The 26,664-nt window shown below is 41.2% G+C and overlaps 1 protein-coding gene across 1 annotated transcript in view; it reads right to left on the reverse strand.

Moving 5' to 3' along the window:
* The window catches only part of LOC115595936 (ATP-binding cassette sub-family C member 9-like), a 41,215-nt gene extending 16,291 nt beyond the window's left edge, over positions 1-24,924 (reverse strand). The window contains exons 1-19 of the mRNA XM_030440784.1: positions 24,494-24,924; positions 21,938-21,986; positions 19,943-20,128; positions 17,230-17,371; positions 16,986-17,110; positions 16,428-16,594; positions 16,244-16,345; positions 15,986-16,126; positions 15,712-15,903; positions 12,266-12,430; positions 10,887-11,042; positions 10,671-10,805; positions 10,375-10,537; positions 10,103-10,143; positions 8,961-9,103; positions 8,541-8,649; positions 6,852-6,959; positions 2,587-2,659; positions 801-906 (exon numbers count right to left, since the gene is read on the reverse strand). Coding sequence (XP_030296644.1) covers positions 801-906; positions 2,587-2,659; positions 6,852-6,959; positions 8,541-8,649; positions 8,961-9,103; positions 10,103-10,143; positions 10,375-10,537; positions 10,671-10,805; positions 10,887-11,042; positions 12,266-12,430; positions 15,712-15,903; positions 15,986-16,126; positions 16,244-16,345; positions 16,428-16,594; positions 16,986-17,110; positions 17,230-17,371; positions 19,943-20,090 — 2,216 coding nt within the window. The 5' untranslated portion in view covers positions 20,091-20,128; positions 21,938-21,986; positions 24,494-24,924. The remainder of the gene's footprint in view (positions 1-800; positions 907-2,586; positions 2,660-6,851; positions 6,960-8,540; positions 8,650-8,960; positions 9,104-10,102; positions 10,144-10,374; positions 10,538-10,670; positions 10,806-10,886; positions 11,043-12,265; positions 12,431-15,711; positions 15,904-15,985; positions 16,127-16,243; positions 16,346-16,427; positions 16,595-16,985; positions 17,111-17,229; positions 17,372-19,942; positions 20,129-21,937; positions 21,987-24,493) is intronic.
* Positions 24,925-26,664: the final 1,740 nt, after the last annotated feature.

The following is a 26,664-nucleotide window of genomic DNA, read 5'->3' on the forward strand; positions in this document are numbered from 1 at the left end:
TACTGCAGTGTATTGTTGTCGTGCGGTCGTTTCTGAGGTTGATAAAACTCCGTAAATTAGCGGTCTGCTAACTTGATCTCTCGAGAGGGAGTCTAACACAGTTTCACGGTGTGTTAGACCATGGATTAAACTTACACCGGAATATCCCTTTAATTCAATGATTCTAACTAACTGTTACTTTGTGTTATTGGTGGAAAATTAAACATCCCCTCTTCTCAGCTACATTCAGCTCAGAACATAACCATGACCAAGTCTTCCATCACTGAGTGAGGAAGACATCAGATCCAATAACACTAACAGTCATTTCATTTCAGTGCAACCATCAAGCAGAGGATTCAATCATACTGAAATCTGATCTGGAGAGACGTGATGCTAATGGTTACATTAATAGTTCCTGTCAGTCTGAAGTCTTCCACTGGAACACACACTAGATAATATCAATTCAATATTGTTATTACAAAACGTTGTACTTTATCCAGCAATTACTTTAAAATATATCTTCAATTGCAACTGAAAATATCTGAATGAAAGTGAAACAAAGAGAGTGAAAGAATAAGAAAACATGACTGCAAACACAAACAGCTTGAACAGGAGGAACAATTAGTTTATGATTATACAGAGAAATATGATAAAATCATATAGCAGTGGAGATATTGATTAGCTTTAACGGCTACATGAGGGGAAAAAAAACTAAAAGGATCAAATCTCAAAATCTTCCAGCTACGCTCACAACGGGTTTGGATCCTGAGAGGAACCAAAGAAAGTTCTTCAGATTCTGAAGTGTTGCTGTAACGTCTTACTTGCTCCAGTAGACTCTCCCCTCGATGGTCTGCATCTCGCCGAGCATGGCCAGCAGCAGGGAGGATTTCCCACAACCCACCTGGCCCACGATCATAGTCAGCTGACCTGAACAGACAGAAAAAGGGCGAGAAAGTTTCTGTCGGCGTTAGAATTCATTTTAATTTCATGGAATTTCATCTAATTGCATGATTACATTTACATTTTGTCTTTCAAATCCCTTCTATAAGCTCTTTTATTAACTGACTTTTATGACTTAATCTACACAGCTGCCAAAATTAACACTCCTCTAAACCCAAGTCCAACTAAAATCATCCCTCGAAGACTCTGAAACACACACGCTACAGTTACTGCAGATGACATTACACCAGCTCTTGGCAGAATAACAAATCCTGTTTGTCTTCGTAGTAGCATGACTGGGATAGCAGGCAAGTCACTTCCCAGGGGGACGATGCAAGTGTGTGAGTGTGAGCGTGTGATATACTACACTGTCCATCTGTTGGCAGCCTCCTCGACCTGACCTGCTCTCCTGACACTCGGTATATCAGTGACATCGCTGCAGCGTTACTGTAACACTCTCACAAGCACGTCTGTATGTTTCATTCACATCCCAACTGTGTTCTTAAAGGTTTCACTTAAAGGGATATTCCGGTGTAAGTTTAATCCATGGTCTAAATCACCGTGAAACTGTGTTAGACTCCCTCTCGAGAGATCAAGTTAGCAGACCGCTAATTTACGGAGTTTTATCAACCTCAGAAACGACCGCACGACAACAATACACTGCAGTAAATGGATCCGAATATAAACCGCCACCAAAAAGCCACAAATAATGCTCAGAACAGCACCAAACTTCAGCAACAGTACAAATAGGGTCTCAGCACATAGTCCGGGGCATCTAACCTCCGCTAGCTTAGCTGGATTTCTATTGTGAAGCTAAAAACAGATTTCAACTCTCCTCCATCAGCTTCCGGGTCGGGGAAGTCCCGACGCGACGATTACCGAGTGCGGTTAGAAATGCTCAATTCCGTTCTTTTCCCTGTCCGCTCTCGATAATAACTGTTATAAACTGGCAGGTAAGACACATATGAACTTTGATTGCTTTTCCATGGAGTCATAATCACACATTTTCATCCATGAGCCGCGGAACTCTACTGCACTCGGTAATCGACTCGTCGGGACTTCCCGTCAACAGGAAGCTGCTGCAGAAGAGAGGTAAATTTAGTCAGCTTTTCAGTAGAAATCCAGCTAAGCTAGCGGAGGTTAGATGCCCCGGACTATGTGCTGAGACCCTATTTGTACTGTTGCTGAAGTTTGGTGCTGTTCTGAGCATTATTTGTGGCTTTTGGTGGCGGTTTATATTTGGATCCATTTACTGCAGTGTATTGTTGTCGTGCGGTCGTTTCTGAGGTTGATAAAACTCTGTAAATTAGTGGTCTGCTAACTTGATCTCTGGAGAGGGAGTCTAACACAGTTTCACGGTGTGTTAGACCATGTATTAAATTTACACCGGAATATCCCTTTAATCACAGGTTATCATGAAGACCGATCACATTGCTAGATTTGCCATCAAACCTGAACTAGCTGGGCCAAAAAATAAACAGCTAGTCTCGATTATTAAACATGGAATACAGACTAAAGACTACCTTTCAGAACGAACTCTACTTTATATTCACAACTGCGTACAACGTTAGCGACAAAACAACTATAAAAACTAATTTTTACTGGATTAATTCTGATGAAATACAGATTCTAAGCTTGGTTATAAGTGGTTGGGATGGTTAGTCCGACCTGATGGGATGCGGATGTTGATGTTGGACAGCGTGGACAGGTTGCTTCCCCAGGTGAAGAATCCATTGGACACCTAAACAAAAACGAAGATGAAGAGACATTAAACTCAAAGATTAGTCTTAGTAAAGATCAAATAACAAGCATTAGAATAAAAGAATCCACAGTTTTGTCTCACAGTTAGTCGTCACTGTGCAACACATGACTACGTGCTGTTTTCTTGTTATGTGCTGACCCACCAGAGAGAAAACCCAGAGTAATGTCCTGACCCGGAGTTTAAGAAACCCCGACTTTGAGTTCACTGGTGTGAAATCCTCCGAGATAACTCTAACACACAAAGCGAGACACATACTGTGCTCATGGTATGTGGGACTGAGGACTGAAGTCGTCCTCTGACGCACTTCATTCGGACGAACGGTGACAAATAAAATACCATTACACAAGAGGTGCAGGTGCTGTAGTCCAGTTAGGTCTTTAAACTGTGACTCTAACCCTGAATCATTTCTATTTTATTATGTTTTTATGCCTTCTAAACACATTTTTGTGCAGAGGGACTCTGGATTTTAAAAACCAAGCATTAATAAAACAATTTTCAGGCTTTTCTGGGAATCAATAGGAGGTAAAACTTTGATTACTGAACATCAACATCTGATATTCATGCCAACTTTTTCTCATAAATGATGGCAAAAGTAAATATTTTGTCTCAAACTCGAACCAGAAGATTTTCCAGCGATACATAATTTTCTAAATTGATTTTCGAGTTTCTTCACTCTGTGGTTGCAAAGTAAGATTTTAGTGTGAACCATCTTTACGAGTCTGTCACTGGATTAAACGTCCAAAGTGAATACGTGTCTGTCTAATCCCTGTCCAGCGATCGGTCACCCTGCTTCCTGCTAGAACTCTGTTTACATTCCTCCCATCTGCTGCATTTATTTGTTTATTTTATGTTTATTTTATCTGACAATCCCCCAGCCTTTCCCCCACTGTTCCTTTTCTCCCCATGACACAGATCCCAAAAGACATCTCAGAGATATAAAAGCAAAAACTCAATGGAACAAACTTGTATATGAATCTGTTCTGAGGAGTTGAGACATTGCAGATAACAGGAGAAGACGTAAAATTAAAACAAGTGAAGTATCTCATCAGATGTCTGAGTTTTTAAAATGTAACTAAACCCATTTACATCCAGGCATTAGCTTCACATTCATACTTTTGGTCAAACTAAACAAATCTGTCAGAAATCACAGCTTGTTGTCGTGGCTGCTGATCAAAAGCAGGATGAGGCACAAAATGGAAAATCTCCATCAGATATTATCAAAAGACCGCAGAGAGAAGGAGAGCGGAAGCGGAGAGCAGATATGTAAAAAAGGGGAGTGAAACGTGAAAATATCTGACTCTGGGGTCACGTGTGGGGTCACTGCTGTATAACCAAAGAACGGTTAAATGTCAGAAGCAGCAGGAAGCGGACCAGAACAGTCGTGTTCACAAGATCACAAGATCACAAGATCACAAGATCAATCCCACAGAGGATGAAAAACTGAGACCAGTTTCACATGTTTAATAACCCCAAAATTAAAACAAGTCTAAACCGGCTCCTCTGTGCCTTTCTCACTTAAACTGGCTGCTTTTTGCTTCAACATATCGTTACGAAGAAAATGTTGACTGCATGTAATGAAATACAGTAACAAAACCTATAAAACCTTGCCATCACTGTAATGTTTTGTCCTCCACAGGGCACGTCGTTACCCAGGTAAAGGAAGGTTAACTTGGCGTTGTTTTTATTTGTGACAGAAGTTATCTGTTGCCAAAAAAACTCATCTTTTTTGTGCCAGTATCTTAAAATTCTGCAAATTCTTGCAAACTTAGCCGCTCGCTGAGACAAACCAGCCCAGATATTAGACTGTATGTGATTGAGAGTGACGTTTTCGGTGTGTTTCCAGTAAGATATTAGTAAGTTTTTAGTGATTTTCTGTTTTAAACATTACTGTTGCAGCTCTAGAAACAATAAAGTTATATTTAATTCAAGTATATTCCTGTTCTGAGAGCAATCGTTGTGTAATAAAAGTATCATTGAGGAAATCAACGGATAAGGAGTATCAATAACAGCATCTGCACAATCTCAATGACACCCAATACTCAGAACGACCTTTCCTGATTGAACAAGAGGAAAGACGATATTATCTCATGTGTGTTATTGACAAAATATCAATATTACATGAATCATAATACAATGATTTTGGAATAACATTCTCAGCTATCACACATGCTGTGACGTGTTGGTGTTTCATCTTTAAACACTTGAATTGATTAGCTGATTACTCCTTCACTGACAAGCCAGAAAAGACTTTTCAAGGTCAAATTCAAGCATTTTTCAAGCACTTTTAAGGGTAATTTTTAAGATTTTCCAGCACCTTATTGCTAGCGTAAAATACGTATCTAAAGGAGCATATATACTTATGATTTTTTTCTTCACTTTTTATCACAATTATGTACAATATATTATGCTTTAAACATCTAAAATTATATTTCATAACAGCAAAAACTTCAGAAATTAATTATAGAGTCTGATCCCAATTTTGTGAAAGACACAGAGTTATAATGTCAAGCACTTTCAAGCACTTAAACTAAAATCCAAGCACTTTTCAGACCTTGAAAACACAACATTGAAATTCAAGCACTTTCAAGGATTTCAAGCACCCGTACGAACCCTGCGTACAGTATGTTAAAAAACCCTGCTCGCTCTATTTCCGTCTTTAATTAGCAGACCACCGTCTGGTCGGTAGCATCACTCCGCAGGGATGAGGCAGGAAGAGCAGCCTTCACAGAGGGGCTGAGAAAAAGCCGGACACGTTCACAAGGGGCAACAAATTCTCGTGTGAATCCTACACTTCCTGCGAGGACGCACGCAAACACTCGTCACGTGTATGATTCCACGCACCCTTCAGTGACCCCGTGGATGTACAAACAGTGGAGATATGAACCAGCTGTTAAATAATGATGGTATCAGGGAGCAGATCCTACGTGTGGATGTGTGAGTGCTGATGATCTCCTCACATGAATGAATGCACTAAATACAACAGGTGTTTTTGTAATAAATAAATAAATATATCCGTAGAATGAACGATCTCTTCTGTCAGATCAATGTAACCATTTAACTTTGTTTACCAGACTGTGTGTCTCTTTTTCAGATCAGATCCAGATAAAGCTTTTTATTGTTATTTTTCAACATCAATGAGTGAAAACTGTTTTTTTTTTTTTATGTTTTGGGGGCTACGCTGCAAAAATAAACGTGTGTTTTCTCTCCAGGCTACTTTTCACTATGTAACCTGTGAAATGTTTACAGCTATCATTGTTTTTATTACTTAAAGGTGTTATTGATAATATTCAACCACTTAATATATAATTCCATCATCTGCCCCATCAAGTAGTTCCCCGTTTGTTGCACTACTTAACGTAGCTATTGCTAGCTAGCTAATGTTAACCTCGCTCACATTAGCTACCCAACATTAACTTTGCTAATGCTAGATAACGTTAATGCTGCTTTAATGCTACATAGCTGCAAACTCAGCTGGTTTTTTTTTTAATTGTTCCCACAAACTGGAAACTTCTGTACCAAGACTCTTTACGCTGATGATTCCACGTGATTCCAACGGCATTAAATGAACAAAACAATAATCTCGAACCCGCCAACATGAATAAATCACAATCATAATGACTTAGCTCTCTAGATATAGATCTAAAAAAATATTTGTCTACATAAAAATGTTATCAACATGACCTTTAACAACTTCTGGGTGAAAATCATCCTAATTCTTAAATTCTTTGTTTTGTTCCTTCTGTTAATTCTCTCTTCTGTCTCCATTTATATAAATCTGGCAGCCCATCCCTCTGTTCCTACACTTGTTTATTCCCAGAGGTCTCCTCACACTTAATGACTAAGAGGGGAAAGTGTCAGGCAGCAGGCTGCAGAGCTGAGTTCATCGCTCCTGAATGTGCAGCCGCTAACCATCTCTCTCAGTGTCTCACACAGAAAAGCTTCCATGTGGGTCAGTCTGACATCAAGACAAAGTTTTCTACTGAAACATGTTTTACAAACAGGTTCTGCCTCTCAATCCCTGCCCATAGAGACCAATAAGCTTCCTCTAGCATCACTGACCAGTCTTCAATCTTATATCTTTTGAACACTGGCAGTTGTGTTCCAGTTATCTCCATGAGTTCAAGTTATTTTTCTGTCAAACATTCCCCCACATGTGGACTTTGACCCTGACCTTCACAGCTACATCCTCCGTCTCCGTGGGTCTCATCTGTCGCCTGGTCGGCTGCTCGTAGTTGTCCATCTGGTAGCGCATCGGCTGCTTCCTGTTGATTGCTTTGGTCTTGAGGGGGACATAAAAAGAGAGAGATCTGAAGTTAGGATCGACTAATAAACTCAAGACTTTCCTGCATCCGCTTCGGTTCCTTGGGGAGAAGAAGAAGTGCGGGGGGTTCGCTCTGAAGATGTTGCTCCAGAGAGTTCAGCACCCTGGTGAGCTGATCTTCCTCCCCCAGAGGACCACAAATATCCATCAAATTAAAAAGCTGTTAATTGCTTTGCGACCTGACCAGTGGTTTGGTTGTTAGAGGGCAACCGACAGCATCAATCTGCAAAAATATAAATTATTAAACACAACTGTGATTCAACCTGCAGCCTGTCCAGTACATGACGTCTCTTCGGAGCTTCTCGTCTCTAATGACCTCTGGAAATCTCTTCTAGAGTACAGGAAGTGGTGCTTTCACATTTTCACTTGTCTTTGGGGTGAACAGTTGCAACAAGTACTGATAAGAGGACATATTATGTTACAGAAAAAGTCACTTTACTTGCTGCAGTGTTTGATTAATCTTATTGAGAAAGAACTGTTCGATACAACCACAGCAGCGGCTACTTAGCTCCCAGACATGTCTTTGACCACTTTACCACTTTGAGTTTGTAATGGCTTCATAAAAGTGACATAATGCAGCTGCTACAGAAGAGCTTCAAAAGAGCTTCCACACTTAGTAGAAGTAAAATAATCCAAATGACAACCAGAAAGCCTGAAAAACTCAGCTTGAGCTCAATATTTCTGTCTGAATCTAAGTATCTTGTGTTGCCCTGATCGTAAAAACACTGAATTCAGTCGCTGAATAACACATTAAAATAAATATTCCATTATAAAAATGGACATGTTGTGTCTACAATCCTATTTAAAAACCATTAAACCTCTAAAGAGCTCTGTGAGTCACTCAGCTCTCATGAGTGTGTCCATTTTAAACACAAACAGTGTTAATCCCGCTGCAACGTCATAGTCACCACGTGACTCTGTCACCTGAAACCTCAGACAGACACAAGATCAAAGTTTGGGCTGCAGTTCACTGGGTCGTGATGTTCTGTAGAACCTCACATGGCCTCAAAAACACAACAATTATGACCAGGGAATGCCAAAGCAGGGAATGAGACGAACTTACAAATTGGACCTTTAAATACAGATAAGCCACTAGCAAGGAATATTCAATAATGCTAATAATCTTCTTTCTCGAAATATGCGTCTTTGCACATCACTGTCTACCTCCTTCATCAGGACTTTGTCCCTGCAGGAAACAGGACTGATGTTACACAACGTCCCTCAACACCCTGTTAAAGCGACCTGTCTCCAAACTGGAAAGGACACGAGTTACCTGGAGTAACATGGAAGGAATGTCATCTGGCTCACCTCATTGATCCAAACGCGGAAGCTCTGGCTGTTAAACTCAGCACATTAAAGACATTTCTTGGCACCTTCACTGTGCTTTGTTCAGGCCATCTGTTTTAAATACAGGATAAATGTTTGGATTTTTTACTTCATTACCCAGAAGATGTGCCTCACACCTGAGTTGAGGTGAGGTGAGTTGACATTTTCCCTGACGATGCTCAGATTTGTTGACTGATTTGGTTCGAGACTCACCATCCCCATGGGCTTTTTTCCAGCTTCGAATGAAACAGACATGTCTCCGTTTCTCCAGCTGTCGTCTCCAATTTCGTCACTCTGAAGAAACTCGCCGAGCTTCTGGACACTGTGAACACACACACACACACACGCACACACAGTCGGTCAGTCCCTGAATAAGTGTGATTGTGACGATACCAGTGATCTCTCAGGAGTTTAGAGTTTCTCCTCGCTGCTGTCGTGTTTCCTCCGTGTTCCTTTAATTAGATTTTCCACTGGAACCACATCCAGTCTGTGACTCTGCATCTCCAGTTTGTCTTCCTTGTTTAGTCATGTCTACATCTCCTTATCTCACTCAGCCTAAACAGCATCACCAGTTGGCTTCAGTGGTACCAGTTAATCTCCTTGCAATGAGAATGAACACGATCAGAAACTCACCTGACCAGAGCCTTGACGGCAAATCTGACCACGGTGGAGAGCAGGAAGAGAGGAGTGACCAGGATGTGGAACAACGCCAGAGCTGCGAAGGCCTCAGAAGGAGTGGGACCCTTTTCATTGAGGAAGTGATGCATCACAAACGTCTACAAGACAAGAATTTATAAGTTACCATCTGCTCGCTCATGTTTAGCAACCCTGGTTGATCGGGATGCACTGATACGTCAGCCAAAGATTGGTATCAGCCAGTATTCACCCTGTGTATCGTGCAAATCAGAAGACTTTCACTGTTAGCCGTGGCAGATTAGTTTATCTGTTGTTCCACATTCATGAGATTTTGGCTCATTACATCCCTGTCATCAGTTTGTAAGGCCTAATCAGTAATGTCTTCCCTTAAAGACTTTGTTGCATGCACATGTTGAAGGGTTTGGGGGTCATTATGCCTCAAAATTGTATGTTTTCGATTAAAGAAATACGTAATTTCACATCATTTCGGATCATTATTATATCAGTAGCGGTGTGCCAAAATATCGATACTACGATATATCGCGATATTTCATCTTGAGATATGTTATCGATACACTGGCACCAGATATCAATATTTAAAAATTTGTATTCATTTATTTTATTTTTTTTGGCGCACCACCACCACCCCTCTTCGGAGGACAACTTTATCTTTATTCAAACATAGAGATACAACCAAATAAAATTTAAAAAAATGGTTTAAGCAGCTCTGAAACCCACACATATCAATATTTAATGATAGTTGTAGCCAGTATGTGTGTTAAGAAGAGTCACTGTGCAATATACTCTTTGTTTACTTGGCTGTCATTCATGTGAAATGGACTGACAATGTTTTCTAATTCCTGTGAAATGGATTCAGTGCAGTCAAAAAATTCGGAATTTCATCAGTGACACAGATATCGTGATGTATCGTGGATGAAATTTCAATACATCGATTATCGCAGAATCGCTGTATCGTGATATTATCGTTATCGTGGGCAAAATATCGTGATAGTATCGTATCGCGAGGTACCTGGTGATACCCAGCCCTATATAATCAGTGTAAAAGATGCAAAAGCTAGAGTAGGTACATAAAAAACACACAGAAAGGTTGATGATAAAACAAAGTGAAATTTTCTTACCGCAAGAACAGCAGCAATGGGAATGGCAGCATTCATGAAAACTGCACACAGAGAGAGAAAACAGTCGTAATGAGCTAAAAGCAAGTGATGTTGTAGCTTCACAACACATTTATAGTCAATTTAGATGCTACGTAACTTCCCTTACGTAATGATTTCCCAGTCTGGGATCAATAAAGTAATTCTAAATAATAACAAGCCAAGATACATTAAGATATCACAAACAAATGCAGTCATTCTAAACTCGGGTGGTGGATCGATATTTTTCGTCTTACTGGACATCGATGTGAAGAAAGCGAAGGTTTTGAGGCTCGTGAGCTCTTTGCCTCTCGTCTCCTCCACGCTGTCACAGAAGATATTCTCCCAGGCGTACAACTTCAACAACTTGATGCCCTTCAAGATCTCTGAGGTCTTTTTCAGGCGATCTGTCGAGTGCTCCTGAGACGGAAGAGACGACAGAAGACTAAAAATCACGTGTAAAATAACAGATGTGCTTAACTAAGTTCAGTGAGATTTCTGCACATCATTCTGCAGGAAACAACATAAACAATGATACAAGAAGACTTCTTACTAGTGAGCTTTTCTGTGTGTCTGCCAGTTTGGTAGCTATGAGGTACTGGACTGGCGCCAGCAGAACTATGACAGACGCTCCAACCAACGCGCTCGGACCCAACAGATAGTAGAGCAGGATCACTCCCATCACAATCTGCAAAGGAACAAGGAACGAGTAAGTAAAACGTTGTCTTTTAAGCATTATTATATGGAGGCTACGTTCAGCCGACTGTACCTGTACAGGCATGGCCCACAGGTTGGGACAGAGGAAGAGGAACCACATCAGCTGATTGGTCTCTATGGCCACCAGGTTGTTGATCTGCCCCAGCGTCATCTCGCCCATAGACATGTTGGAGGTGGACAGACGCAGCATTTTGTTGTAAATCATCGCCTGGAAACAGAAGCAGCAACATGTTCGATTACATTTGAGGCTGAGCCAACAGGTGTTTTTCACTCAGTCCTGCTGACTGTCTGAATGCGACCTAATGCTGCAGATTACGTTCCAGTTTCTATAAATATATTCAACAGTAGCATCCCGGGGTTTAGTGGATAGTTTAAGTCCCATGGTTTAAATGTCAGAGGCTTTTCTGCTCCAATGAGGGATTCGTTTAAATACATCTCCAGCAAACCCTCTTCTCAAACAAATCAATAAAGGGTCTCTGAAAACAAATCCAAACCCAACATCACTAAGCTAGCTGTGTCGTCTTTGAAGTGCCGTTTTGTGTCTCTAGGCAGAAGATATACATCTTTTTAAACCACAACAGGTTGCGTTGTGAACATAGTTTTAGATAGAAGAACTAGATTCCAGATGGAAAGATGGAGTCCAGTCAAAACTGTTTGGCTACAGAAACGCCAAAAACGTTTTCAGGCCTGAGTGTTTACTTCCTGGTTTTACAGCCCGTTGAATAGGAGCAGTAAAGAGTTTACATTGTGATGACGTCACAGATTTTTCTCATCTTTTTGGAAGTTTTACAAATATGAAACCTCCATGGATCAAAAATGCATAATACAAAGGGTCATAATCGACCTAGTCTGCAGTTCTTGGTGGTGATAACGCTTTTTGGGCTGCAGGGGAATTTTTTCATACTGGTCCTACATTTTATTTTCTGAGGACGAGCATAATGAATGTTCCACATGGACAAAGAATATGCAAGGCAGCCTTCATGCGTACACAAACATGTTGTCAAGAATAAGATGCACACAAGTAGGCGAGTGTGAAAGGGAAAGAAATCTTGAAGAATCCCTAATTCTGCTTTTGATTTTGATGCTACAAACTGAAAACTCATTTCGATCCGTTTTCGTTTTGAATGACAAAACTCTTTTTACTTATTTAACCCCAGAGAACCCTGTTGTCATCTTATCGTGTTATCATGTCTGATGTATTTTCAAGAATCAGCTGGACGGTTTGTACGTTTCAAACCGCACAACGTGAAGCTCTATGACACCTCTCAGCTGACCGTTACCTCAGCATTTAGAATCACCTGTTGTCAACTCAGGTGGATAATGTTTGTATGAGGATGAAATAATATGAAATAACGAGACTGCAGGGAGACGACTCTACAAAGCACCACCTCAGTACGGAAACAAACCATCCAAAGTTAAAATTTCACACACCAGCAGGGCTCCCCGCAGGTTGATGCCCGTTTCTATGGTGACGTAGTACGAGGCCTGCAGGAAGGTCCTCTGCAGGACCAGAGCCAGGAAGAGGAGCACAGCCAGGACCGAAGTGTTCTGCAGCAGCTCAGTGGAGGACATGAAGTACACGCCGAAATATCGCTCCTAGAATAAAACACACACACACACCTGAGATGCATTCAACTGTAAAATCAAAGTATTTCTCGAACGGTTGCACACAATAACGCTGAGTTATAATATCACCAGTGAAACAAAAACTGGTATCAGAAGCTTCACAACATTTTACATGAAGGCCTTTTTCTGTAAGAATTGTTTTGGTGATGCTGTCAGACACGACCTCACCTGGTCAGTGGCGAAAACAAGCACCTTTAATGAACGTAACTATGGCGGTCGGAGGTGTTTTACAGGATTACGTTGCAGCCGCTGCTGAGTGTCGCAGCTGAGGCGATCGAGTGGACTGAATCCAGAAAGTATGAATCACTTACACGGACATTAAAACATCTGACGATTAATTTTCTTACTATTTTCACGACATGTCACCTTCACTTCTTGGATCTTGGTCGTTTTAAAAATATTTTTTTAACCAAATCAAGGAATTTAGTCAGTTTACAAACGAGCTGAGCTAACATTAGCATCAGTTTGGCTCACAACACTTCCTGTTGAGCTGCTTTTTTCAGTGTTTTTACTGCTTTTAATTATCGGGGAGGAGGAAACTTCTGGGCTTAAACACCTGAACAATTAACACTGAAGGAACCTTCACCTGAAAATGTGGGTCAATCCCTCACAGGTTAAGAGGACCTTTACAACCAGCTCAAGCTTTTGGGGCGAACGTTTGCATCGTAGTGTACATACTAGATGTTTGAATAAAACAATGAAATCACACACATGGACTCACACACTCTCTGTAGCACCAAAAAGCTCAGTCTGATGCTCCGCAGACATTCCCTCTGTATTAAACCGACACAGAGTGTGAGCTGAGTGGGAAATTTTCCATGTCACTTAGAAATGCGGCTCTGCTCTGCGCTCTATCTCTGCTGCCCATTATACCCACTTTAACAGGCAGGCACGGACCCGACAACAGCTCACATTAGACGTCAAGTATAACAACGTGCAGCCAAATGGACTGAGTGAAAATATACTGTCATTACAGAAGCATCTGTTCTGCCTCTCCTAACAGCTCCTATGACCTTTGGAAGAAGCTGGCATGGATTTAGGAGGAGTCGATGTCTGTGATCGGCTCTGCCAGCTTCTTTTTTCCCCTTCGCCAGATGAATGTCTGCTTTGTGTCTCGTCTGCTAGATGTTATTGTTTTTTGTATTTCTGCAGCGTGATACGGCTGATATATAAACATTGGTGCAGACGCTGATATATCTGGAAGAGACGTAAGAGTTGATGTTTGATTGTAGATATCTGATGTAGTGCCAGAATGATTAGACACTTGTTGGATTTGTTCATCAACAACATATTTAATCATTAAGTTATTAAATACTGCATTGTCCAGGTTCGAAGATGCTTTTTTCTTTTGTGTTACATGATTGTGAAGGGAATATCTTTCGGTTTTTGCTCTTTTGCTCCTTAATTTGTTGTTTGTTTCCGTTGTTGGACTTCAACAGATTTTCCCAGTAAAAAAAAATAAATTTTCTGATAAAAGATTTTGACACATTTCCTATAGTTACTGTCTTCAACTTCTCTGCATGTTCTATTACTTACTACTGAGTTTTAGATCTTGACGTCATGAGGAAATCTTTGAAACGTGATGACACGGCTGGGATCAGATTTAGGGAGAAGTTTAGGTGAAGGTTGGGGTTGGGTATGTCGTTGTCATGGTAAAAGTTGGCTTTAGGGAACAGATTAGGTCGTCAAGGGTCCTCACATGTGTACAGCTACAAATGTGTGTGTGTGTGTGTGGTGTCATTATGACATTATGATCACATCAGATGCAGCGTCGTTCACACACGTAGACGTGCAGTGGTGACATGATGACCGAACCAACGCCTCGGTGACATCACTCTGGGAGCGAGTCGACCACCCAACATCACTAACGGACAGTGACACAATGTGTGAGGATGTTGGACTAATTTGCACTTAAGCTTTAATAAAATGATCCTGTGTAAACATATGAGCCAGACCTCGGTCCTGTTGATGGCTTTAGTAACATCGGCTGATCTTTTTCTCCAAAGGGAAATGAATGACGTTTAATTTTTACGTATTGTCGCCTCAGTCAGTCTGCGTTCATTACAAGCTGTTCAAACGTGACTCTGTACCAGGTAACGAGTCTGTCAGAGTCAGAAGAAAACCTCCAGAGGTGAGCAACCCCACAGTTATTACACAATCACTACATAAACTGAAGGTGTATGTGGCAGCTACATACGATGCACTTGAGGTATGTCACAACCTACTTCCAGAATCTGATCCATCGTCACTGTGTGTTGTTTTTGGCCCCTGAGTTAATCTTCTATCTCTCTGAAAGGCCTCAAAACGTTTCCACTGCAGCAGGTCTTTGTATTCTGCTCCAGGTATTCGCAGGAAACGAGAATCAAACCTCACCCTGACACCACTGACAAGTCACAAATGAGCTCGCCGCACCATCGTGTACCCTTCGCACTGTGAGCTGCTCTATGGAAACTTTTGATTTTTCACTCTAGGTAGCAGATTTAAAAATAACCTCTGAGTTTAAGAGATGGAAAAGGGATCACGCCCAAAACGTCCGAGGAGTCTAGCTGACAGGCAAACTTCTCCAGGACCTCCTTTTGCCCTCCGAGCAGCGGCGGTTCATAAATTCTCCGCCGTTGGTCATTCACACAGAGCGAAGCACCGCTGGAATAAAGACGAACCATGTAATTCACACAGAAAGCTGCAGTGCTGCTCCTAAAGAGACGTGACGGTACGCGTCATGATGATGACGTCGGGGTGTTTCCCAGGTGTCCCCCCGTCAATCTAAACCCGCAGACCGTTTATAATGTGTAGCGATTGTGAACGCGGCCCCCTGAACATCCTGGAAGGTGAAAGAGTTTGCGCTAAATTACATTATTACATAATCGCCATCAGTAAACAGGTCGCTGTGTGACTCTGTCACTTGTGGGGACGGAGGCTGTTTTCTGGGGGAAAGTTCACTGAAGTCTCGGTCGGGAGGGCTGACCATCACGGTGGTTTATATCAACACAACCACTTGAGTGAGTTAAAGGTTTTTGCCAGTGACAGACGCTGTTTTTCAGTCAGAAATGTGACGAAGAGTTGGTAGGACAGGCGGGAGGACAGACGCTGCTCCGCCTACAACTGCGGTATTTTTTTCCTCCTATTAGTTACCAATTTAAATTTAAATAATCACTAGATTAAACGTTTCAAAAATAATCTTTTGGGACAGCTCTAGATAGGATTGTGTGTTTTCTGTGTGAAAATGGCTACGGTCTCATAAATACACCCACCTTGGACTTGTCTGTTGTCTGAACAGAATTTTGAGGATCCAGGTACTTGACAATGCCAGAGATGCAGAGCGGCCCAGCAAAGCCCAGCAGGTCAGCCAGGTAGCGGAAGGTGCTGCTCAGCAGGATGGGACGACCGAACGCTCGATACATGGAGCGCCAGATTGAAGGGGAACGATCCGGATCCTCGGCTGTCTGTGTTAGAAATGACACACGTTTGTCTCCAACGGGGAAACTCAGATTAATCGTGAATCATCAGCGTCCTCCATCTGCTCACCCTTTGATCCTCGTAGGCGTCTTTGAGCCGCAGGTAGTTGGTGAGGGCTCTCATGGCGATGGGCAGCTTGCCGATCTTCTTTAGCTCTATGGGCCTCTTATGGGCTCCCATGATGAGAGGGTTCATCCACCAATATGTTGCCTAAAATGTGCCAAGAATTCACACCTTTTACGGTACGTTTTTTACTATTTCAGACAATCCAGTTGGTGTCAATCACTGTTTTAAAAATGTAACATATCAGAGTGTGCTTGAGTCTACCTTGGACAGCAGGTTGACAAATGGCTGCAGAAAACGAACCCCCAAATCCTGCAAATCCTCAGGTGGTTTCACCTTTTGGGGGTTGGCGAAGAAGACATATTTCTACAGGGAAAGAGAAGGACAACATTAGCAAAAGACAAAATATTTTGGGAGTTAATTGTAGGACCAAACAGCGACGACCCACCCTGACTCTTATGACGTTGATCTCCACCGCCATCAGCAGCCCGTACAGCATCACTAACAGGGCTGTGATGCAGAACCTCAGGTGCTGCGGCCCGACAGAGTACGCTGCAAACTTCCACAGCTTTATAGACTTTGTGACGAACGCCAGCACCCAGTAGATGAACAGGACTGTGTGGATAACAGACGAGGCACGTTACAGTGTTGTGTTGTGATGGTGTTGATCAGAAAACATCTGTAAAGGGACCTCGTTTGCAGGTTATAAAGCATATTACATAAGCCTCGGCAGCTCTTAGTGGTGCTAATTTCTTCCACTTCACTGGTGCAAAAACATCTGCCCTTAAAGAAATATGTAGATGTATGAAATATGAATATTCAACCCTTAAATCCTTCTCTGTGGCCACTTTCACTTCCTGGTAGAGCGTGATTGTTTAAACTTACACGGGGATATTAATCATAAAAAGTCTGTTTTTAAAAGGATCGTATAAAGCCTTTAGTGTCTCCAGAGGCAAAAGCAAAGATAAGGATTATCCGGCTCGATGCTCCCAGTGTTGCGTCTTACCCAGCAGCAGTTTGGGGAAGTTGGATGTCTCTATGTTGTGGTAGTAAACCACTGATGTCGTGGCTGCTATGAAACCCATAAAGGCCGGCATGAAGAGGTGGAGGTGGTTGGTCTGCATCATCCTACAGCAAGAGGCAAACAAAAAATATAATTAATATGGAAAACATATCACACATTTCAAAAGAACGTTGCTGAAGAATGTGTTTGTGTCGTGAGCTTATAGGATTTCTCTCCGAGGTCTCACTTGTTGGAGACGATGCCCTCCGCGAACTCGCAGACGTGGACGAAGAGCAGCGAGAAGGTGAGGATCCATCTCAGGTTGTGGCCGGGGAAATGAAGCCACGTGTTGTGGTGGATCTGGACCTTGGAGCTCTGGCTGCCCCAACCTGGTACACACAGACAGATGCAGAAAGAGTGAAGGAATTATCACTTTTTTTGATTTATAGTCATCAGATATGTGTCGTTTTTGCTTGAAAAGTGGCAAAATTATGATAAATTAATCATCAAAACAGCTCCAGATCAGTTTTCTTTTACTTTGACTGATCAAATAAAGACCGCTAGGAGCTTTTTTATTTTGTGAGATTAATTTGCAAGTCAATAATTGTTTTTGGAACACTTGTTTGCAGCGGAAAAAGCAACATTTCTTTCAGAATCAGGTCAATTTTTCTGAGCAACCAGTCATGTTTTGCACAGCAGACCTTATGTCACTGTTTTAGGTGAACTTAAGCTGTTGTATCAATCTGTGTTCTCTTCAAACCCACCAGATTACTTTGATAAAAACAGTCATTTTACCTCGCAGAGCACTGCTGATCTACTGCTGCATCCATGGGTTAGTTTGATTGATCGATGTGATAATATACCCGCGTCGCAGCTGGGACATACTCTCCCTAATCTGTGAAGACGGAAGTATTTTGCCAATTCATGTTAAGTGATTTGTTTGTGCCTTTAATTTGTAGTTTTTAGGTTTGTTTCTGCTCTTAACTAAATGGACCGCAGCCACTCTGGAGGCTCAGAGGACAGAGAGCAAAACAAAAAAAAAAACAGAACCAGGAAGCATCAATTAGTGAGTCCTCAGGGAACCGGCTGAGGGCTTCTGGTCAGAACTATTCCCATCAACTACTCAGCACGCACGCACACACACACACATTTAACAAAACCCACATCCAGTGAACATTATTCTCTGCACCGTGATTCAGATATCCAACTAAAGCAATATTAAATAAATGTGTCATCTATGATACAATCCTCCTTCACTTCCTTCCTGACATGAACAGCTACAGAAACAGATGCAGGAGAGGAAAAGTATTGAGCTAAATAAATGTTTCCTCTTCTCTCTGTGTTTTATAATATTCCAGTATTTTTGTTTATATTCAGTTTGACTGTGTTTATTGCCGTTTGCTTACTGTTTGTTTTACCGCTTCCTGCATTTTCTGTCCCCACCGGATCACTGAACTGTTGTTCTAATCCCGTCTTTACTATCCTTCAAAGCTGCTTAATGTCCACACTGGTGACAAGATCGTGTCCGTGTGTGTGTGTGTGTGTGTGTGTGTGTGTGTGTGTGTGTGTGTGTGTGTTACTGTAATATCACTAACACATCTGCTCTGAAGTGACCCTGAAGTGACAGATGACTGTCGCACAGCTCAGTGGGAACCGATGAAAGTTTTCCTCCCTCGCTCTTCACTGTCACAGCAGGTTCTCAGCTTTGTTTAAAGCCTTTCTGATCACAGTACTGCCAGAAAAACGTCAAGTAAAGACGTCCTGGTCAAAACTCAGACGGGGTTTGACAGTATTTCATCGATTTTTTAGATAATTTTTAATGTTCAAATCGTCTACGTTTGTATTTCAACATTACTTATGTCTAAAGATTCTGAGATCTGTGATCTGTTTTGCTGGCTGAGGAGAAAATGAAAGTGGGATGAGCGGCTTAAGACATTAGAAACTGTTAATTATATATGACTCACTGAGAAAACAGTTCTCTATCTGCATACCATATTGTTCCTGCTAACTGCTCTAATGAACAGGACTGTAAATTGTCCAAGGTCCTTTTTCTGAATGACAAAGCATTTAAACAAAATCAATTTACAGTAAAAAACATTTTGAAGTAGCTTTTTGTACAGTTGTGAAGCTGATAAAACGAGGACAGAAGCAGATGTTTTGATCTTCTGTCCCAACAAGGCCAAAACTATCAAACAGAAAAACCAAATGCATCTTTACTAAACTAGGGCAGAAGCAGCTGTGGTCTCTGGGTCGTGTTCTTCAAACCTTGAGCATGATTCAAAATGAAGTTATGCAGTTTTTATTCATAAAAGTCCACAGAAAAAGCTGCCTCGTTGTGCAACCTCTCCTCTCAAATTCACAACCACTGCTCACCAAACCAGATATCCCTGATAAATACTTAATCAAGGAAGACTGCTATTTTTAAAACTTGAATATCTTATATTTGATTACATCTTCGAACGTGGATTGAGACAGAAGGTTATATATTTTCTAAACCTCTTATTCTACTCAGTCATGTGGTGCATTCGGTGGGAGGAAAGGGCCGGTACACCCTGGAGAGGTGATTAGTCCATCACACCGCTAACACAATTAGCGACAAACAAGCTTGTTTACTCCCACAGACGTTCTACAACAGAATACTGTACGTATCAAACAATCCGAATAAAGATCAAACTGTCCCGTCTCCCTCTGCTCCAATAATCCTCACAGGATTAGTTCTGACTTTCCAGCAGAAAAGGTGAAGCTTTAAGGCTTAAGCAGGAAACACTTAAACATCTGTCAGAATACACGTAACACAGACTGCAGCACTTGTGACTTTTACTGCAGAAGCACGAAAAATCATTTGTCTAGTTAAACTAGTTACCTAGCAATTGTAAATACTCAATCATGAAAAATGTTCTTGGTATTTCTGTACTTGGAACGAACAGACGTAAATATGCGTGTCAGTTTCCATCACCTACCGATGAAGAGGATGGGGAAGGTGATGAAGAGCAGGAAGACGTGGGGAACGAGGTTGAGAGCGTCCACGAAGCAGCCATTGTTCAGCACGCCGTTCGTCACGTTGTAGGAATTGAAATGGTCGTCATTGCCGCAAAACGACAGGGCCATGCCACCACCCGTCTGCTCCACACAAGCCTCGAGTCAGTCTGCGAAAACAAAAACACACACGTGAGTTTAAACTGTATCGTGTGTTATCTGGTCTCGTTTTTCGTCCATGATCCTGAAGCCGTCTGTGTCACTAGCATTGCTTTGGCTTGAACTTTGGAGACCCAGTCAGAACTTCTCGTGGCATGTCAAGTGCACACACTCACCAACATAGAAACACAAATGCAGGCCAGCGTCAGGCATGAGAGCTATTTCAGGGGCACTGCCCAGCTACATGCCCTCTGGCTTACGGTGCATTAACAGTTAATGAGTCGGAAAGGCAACGTGCTGGAGGTGTCGTTAAAGGTTGTCATGACGCCATGAGTTAAGATTCAGGAGACTCAGGTTGCTCTTTATTTTAACCCTTCAGAGCTTGGAGTTAACGTTAGCTTCACAACCCTGAATCTCAAACAAACCTTCAACGTAATAGGCTTAAAGCGATTATATTTTAAAGTTCCTCAAAATGTCTCGGATTCTGTCTGGACGCAAGTAAACAGACAGCATATTAACAAGACAACAGCTGTAGATGATTATGTGCATTTTAGCTGGAAAATGTTTTAAAAAGTAGCTAAAATTTTCAACAAAGTGTGAAGAAATAGCAGGTTTGACGCGATGACATTTGTGTATTGTGCTGCAGAAGTTAGCATGCTAACCAGCTAGACCACCCTGGCATAAAAGCTTCAAGCGCTAGCAATGTAAACACCAACACTCCCCTGTCCAGACTGCTAGCTGCACAGTTAACTGAGCTAACTAGCTAACGACAGCTTCAGTTGGCAGTTACTCTCATGAAATGTCTCCCTACTTGTTTTAAAGGATCAATTTTATGGGTGGCCTATTCACAGAATCAAAGTTAATAAGCTAGGCTACGTTTTAAATTTAAAAATGGTTAATTGTTCATCACAACAGCAAAACTACAATGTCAAAGCATTTATTTCAATAATTATGTCATTTATTACTTCTGATCGCATCAATTTATGGGTAGCATCAACACGTCTTGTGAGATTTAACTCACTAACTTTTAAGTTTAATTATAACGTTTTTAAATATGTAAATGTTTGGTTTTCATACCCACTACGTGTTGTCTTACTCAAATATTTACTTTAGTTAACACTAAATGCTGAATTTAATTAGTTTTACGGGCTAACTAACGATTTAGCGCCATTCCCGAAACAAACAAAAATGGCCGCCAAAAGCGCCATCTGGCGGCCATCTTTGTTTGGGGAGGAGACCCACCTGGTACTTTGGTGTATTTTAATGTCTCATTATGGACAAATAAGGACAAATAAGGACATACTGGGCACAGGAACTCATACCAGAGAAATTTATGATGCAGCAGACATGGTTTTAGTTATATTCTCTTAATATATACGTTTTTAATTCAAATTTTAAAATTTGGCAGCAGTGTAATTTATGCTAACTGCCAGACGTAAGAAAATGCCATACTTCACTGCCACCTTTCACTCAAATATCAGTTTATAACTTCAGATTTTAGCCCCTTAGCCTGTGATTAATGTGTGCAGCTACATTATGCAGACAGAAAATTAAATGTCGTCCTCAAGTGAACGTTTCTGTTGGTCCTGACACAAGTGCTATAAATTAAATATCTAAAATTAGCTAGCTTAGAACTAAACAAACCACAAGTCTTAAGCAAAAGCAGCACCTGTGTTAGACTACAGCCTCATTTATCAACCGAATAATTTTAAAATACTACATACAGCTCAGGCTGAGGAAGCTAATATTCACACTGGTGGTGTTAAAGAGAAATTTAGTTTTAAGCTAGCTTCATGAGAAAAGAAGAAAATGACTCTTACCTCGGAGAAAAGTAATAATCCTCACTGACACCGTTTCATTCCGGATATCCTGGAAATATATTTTTGTTTAAGGAAAGAAAATAAGGAGAGGAGAGGAAGAAGAGGAAAAGAAACAAAATACAGTGAGAGTTGGAGTGAAAAAAGTTGATTATTTTTAGCCCCGTTAGAGCATCAGCTGCTCCGCATACTGCTGCCTGCTCCGACCGCGGTGTCAAGTTACAACCGAGGCGACACACGGCTTCCGGTGCTGTCCTTCAAAGTAAAAGACCCAAAAATGATAACGAAAAATCTAGATTTACATCCATGTTAGGATTATAAAATATGGAGAGATTCCACATGTTTTTGTAAGAATCACCGAGTATTTTCTTTATCACGTGGCCTAATGAACCCACCAGGGAGCAAAACTTCAGTTTACTGTAGTTATAAGGTGATTAATGTACATTTATTTAAGAATAAACATTCTAACGTATCAATTAAAATAATCAGGGCATTAACATCACATTTTGACACACTGCCCATCTACAAGACATGGTCTCAAGATCAGGAACAAATGAAGAAGACCCTTTAGAAACATTTTCTATTTAGTTCACATCAGTTTTATTACTCAAAATACCATAAATTAATTATTCTAAAGGGAATATGAGGACTTTGAGGCTCCAATTGTTCATGATAGTCAGTCATTTTGACCGCTTTGTAATCACATTGGCTGTGTAATTACCTACTGACACACATTTTGTACATCCTGGGTAAGTTCATGCATTATTTCATGTAGTAAATAAAAATAAACTGTATCTATATAGCACCTTTGAAAACAAAGTTATTTAAACTCAACAGTAACAGTAAAATGCAGAAATAGAAATGAATAAAGCAATGAAAACAATAAAAGATAATTAGAAGATGACATCACGTTGAAGGAATTAAGAACAGATGAAAAAGATTACAAGCAGTAAAAAGGAATAAAGGAGAATAAATAGGTTACGGTACGGTACGTGAAAGGGGAAATTCCTTTTGTATTGCCATTTAAATTGAGCATTTTACAAGTAATTCCCATTCATTTCTGTTAGCTGACATCTTTTTAAAATGTTTACCATCATCTACACCTTACCAACCCCCTAAATTACTCCATATTACATTTTCATTTGCTGCATTTTGCTCCTTTGCTTCTGTGTTCATCTGTTTCAAATAATAGCCTAGAATAAAGATTCTTCCTCTCTGACAGAAACCTGTTTTTATTTTGAAGGTGTATATTTAGTAAGTTCCGGTAAAAGTGTGCCTAACATCTGGGGACTTGACTCGTCGCTCCCTCCTATCAGATTTCCAAACTTGCAGCAGTTGAGTTGACTGCAGGTTTATTATGGGCTTCATCCGCAGCCGGCAACATGTCAGCTACACAAACCTGCAGCTAAAGTTTTATCACCTCGTCTGGTTACACTTTTGGCATCTTTGTGACCTAATAACTTCATTTAAACCTCACATATGTGGTCGTTCAATCCTCTTGTTGTCCGGTTATAAATATTTCACAAAACATTACTCCGAAAAAAGCTCTTAAATATTTCAAAAAGCCCCAAAATGGTCAAGTGTGTCGGTCTAAATTTAGCCATGACGACAAACACTATAAATTATGAGGGGAATAAACACGTCTTTACAAATACATTAATATTTCTAATGATTTACAGTCTCAAATCTATAATCTGATTTCCTCTGGTGCATGCACTGTGAAATCATCCATAATCTGAAATCTCACTGAATCTGAGAGGATGCAGGATTCACGTGTGAAACCGCTTTGTTGGCATTAAAAGAAAGCCCTTGGACGCGGTCAGCTGAGCGCACAGAAGCGGACACGATCCTGAATTCAGTCCACTGTTCATGTACACAGCTGGATCCATAGCAGCCAGATGTAGATTATGCATGCTGTTATCATAAAATATCGATGAGGCGATCAGAAATCAATGTGGTGTTTCTTATGTGTCGTGCTGCAAACCCTTCAATGTGATTCAGGCGCCCTTTCAATGAGACGTTCAAAACTCCCTTTAGAAATCTAGCGATTTAAGGTACTGACACGTATACACAAATATCAATACTGATAAAAAGCGATTGAATGTTATTTTCTAAATCAGTCGAATTTATTCTAATATTCGGCAGGAAGAAAAATAACATAGGAATATTTCTTACTTTATCAAACTCTAAACTTCTTGAACTGTCCCGTTTGAAACTCCCTCACCACCCTTCCACCCCACTCCATAGTGAGCAGCAAAGCAGCCCTGCGCGAATGAAGCTGAAATCTAACTGAAATACATGTGACTGCTGGATTTATGGATGCCGAAATTAAGATTAGCCTTCAACGTATCAGAAAAACGTTTCAAATCCATTTTTAAAATACGCAATTTTGCCGCCAGGCGGGATAACTTTAAATTGTACGATTGTTCGATGAAGTCTGGTTTTCGCGGAAAGTGTCTCTACGAACTGAGGACGTCGTGTAACACCATGCTGAGGATGCTGACGCTTGGATGTGAACGACAGAATGATAAAATTACGAGAGCCTTCCCAAACACTTACCCGGCCTCTGACGCAGGTTCGTGGGCTCTTCCTCGGGTCAGTGCGTCCCCTCCCGGATCTTAAGTCCCGTGTGTGATATTGCGGTTTACACTGAAGGCACTGCGGGGACAGGAAATGCCGATATATTATATTTACTGTCGTGACCGCTAAGACACGGCATTATGGCGCTCAAGCAGCGCAGCACAGGCAGTCTCAGAGATGGTGGTTGGATTTTTTTCCTGCTAAAATTTTCTCATAACAGCACCAGCAAATGTAGGTCAAATTAAAGCCGAATGAGCCCCACGGGCATGAGTCGGCTGTGTCATCTCAAAGATGCCGTTTTTAACCATGCATTTATTGTAAAAGGAGCGTTTTGACATTAAAATCGTGAATCAGTGCATCATGTCTGGCAGGGAAAGGTTAGATGAGGATCTGGAAGGAACCGTGCAGCAGATATAAGCCTTCAGTAAAATGTTTTAACAGGGTGGCTTCATCAGAATAAAACATAAAATCTGAAATTAATTAAATAAATCTGTTAAACACACCTGTCCAGGTCACCAAATGTGGGAGAAAATCACTCAATATCCGCACAAATATGTGATGTAAACTCTCTCCTGAAGATCTTCTAATATTTAACATAATTCATGTTTAAACGTGACTACTGTTCCCTAAAGACGCAGCAAATGTCAGTCTCAGTCCACCTGCATTTTATTTTGAAATGTGATGGATTGCTGTGCAGCAGAGGACAGGAAGAGGGCGCTGTTCTGTCAAATTAAAAGCCTCTGAAGATCAGCAGAGTTGGCAGCTGGTGGGGTAGAAGAGGTCACAAGCAAATGGAAAAGTTGTGTTCAGTGTTTTATATATTTATGAAGTCAAACCAAAGGAGAAGAAGTTTGAAAAGAACAAAATAAAGCTTAAAAATCTTCATTTATTTGAGATTCTTCCGCCTCTGTAACATCACCTGGAGGACATGTCTGCTATTTTTGGAGCACATTTGTCCTTCAGCTGTAGTTACTAGATTTTATCAAACAAAATATATGATTAGTTTCATAAAATGTGGTGCTTTAATATAAATTAAAGGTGCAATTTGAAAGAATGGGCCAGCAAACTCCAAATAAGAAGGAAGAAGAAGAAGAAGAAGAAGAAGAAGAAGACAGTACAACATAATGAATCTGGTACTCTGTTTGCAGGACTCTAACCCAGGACCTTCTTCCATGCTACCCCACAGAGTTATTGCTAAATGTAGCTGCTGTTAGCTCAGTTAGCTGTGCATGTAGCGGTGCAGACAGAGAGCTCAGAACACCCAGTAGGCTAGCTGGTTAGCATGCTATCCCCATTAGATGTCACTGCAACATGACAGATAGCCGTCATGGCGTGAAAATGGCTGTTTTTTCACATTCTGTTGATAATTTAAACATAATAATATTGATAATATTGCACGTTTAAACTACTTAACAGTGTTTATAGCTGCAGGCGAAGCTGATTGGCTGAAACTTCTTCCTGAAAAAAATGGAAAGAAACATTGACTCCAACGTTTTGCAACGCTACATTTTCACCTGATAAACATTTTTTTTTCTCACAGCCTCGATAATTATCTCACAAACACACAACTGTAACTTTTGACCTCATGAGGGGCCCCGGAACCAAAGTTGGGACCTCTGAGTCTGTTATGGATCTTTGATGTCGGGCCTGGGACTCCATTATGCTGCCGTCTCCCAGCTCAGAGGCCACGACCCGGGGAGTGGGGGGGGGGACAGCAGCCGGACCAGAGTGTGTGTGTGAAGAGTGGAAAGGAGGGTGTGTGTGTGTGTGTGTGTGTGTGTGTGTGTGTGTGAAGAGAGATCAAGAAGAAACATCAGCCTTTGTGTGTGTGTGTGTGTGTTTACATCACAGCGAGGGACAGTGTGAGGAGAATCCCATCCACCAGTGTTTCCCAAGAACCTATCCAGGAAAGGGCTTGACCCCAACACACACACACACACACACACACACACACACACATACATACACACACACTAATTGCTGCATCTTCTCCCCGAGGGTCTGACAAAACTCCCACTCACCCTCTCCTTCTCCTTCCTCTGTTTTTTTTTTTTTACATGCACGCACTCACATACGGTAGAGAAATAATAAATCCAGACAGCTGTTCATCTTTCACCTTTGACCTTTGTGTCACCAGAGGAGGAAGTCGC

The sequence above is a fragment of the Sparus aurata genome, chromosome 14 (assembly GCF_900880675.1).
Source record: "Sparus aurata chromosome 14, fSpaAur1.1, whole genome shotgun sequence".
Taxonomy (NCBI): Eukaryota; Metazoa; Chordata; class Actinopteri; order Spariformes; family Sparidae; genus Sparus; species Sparus aurata.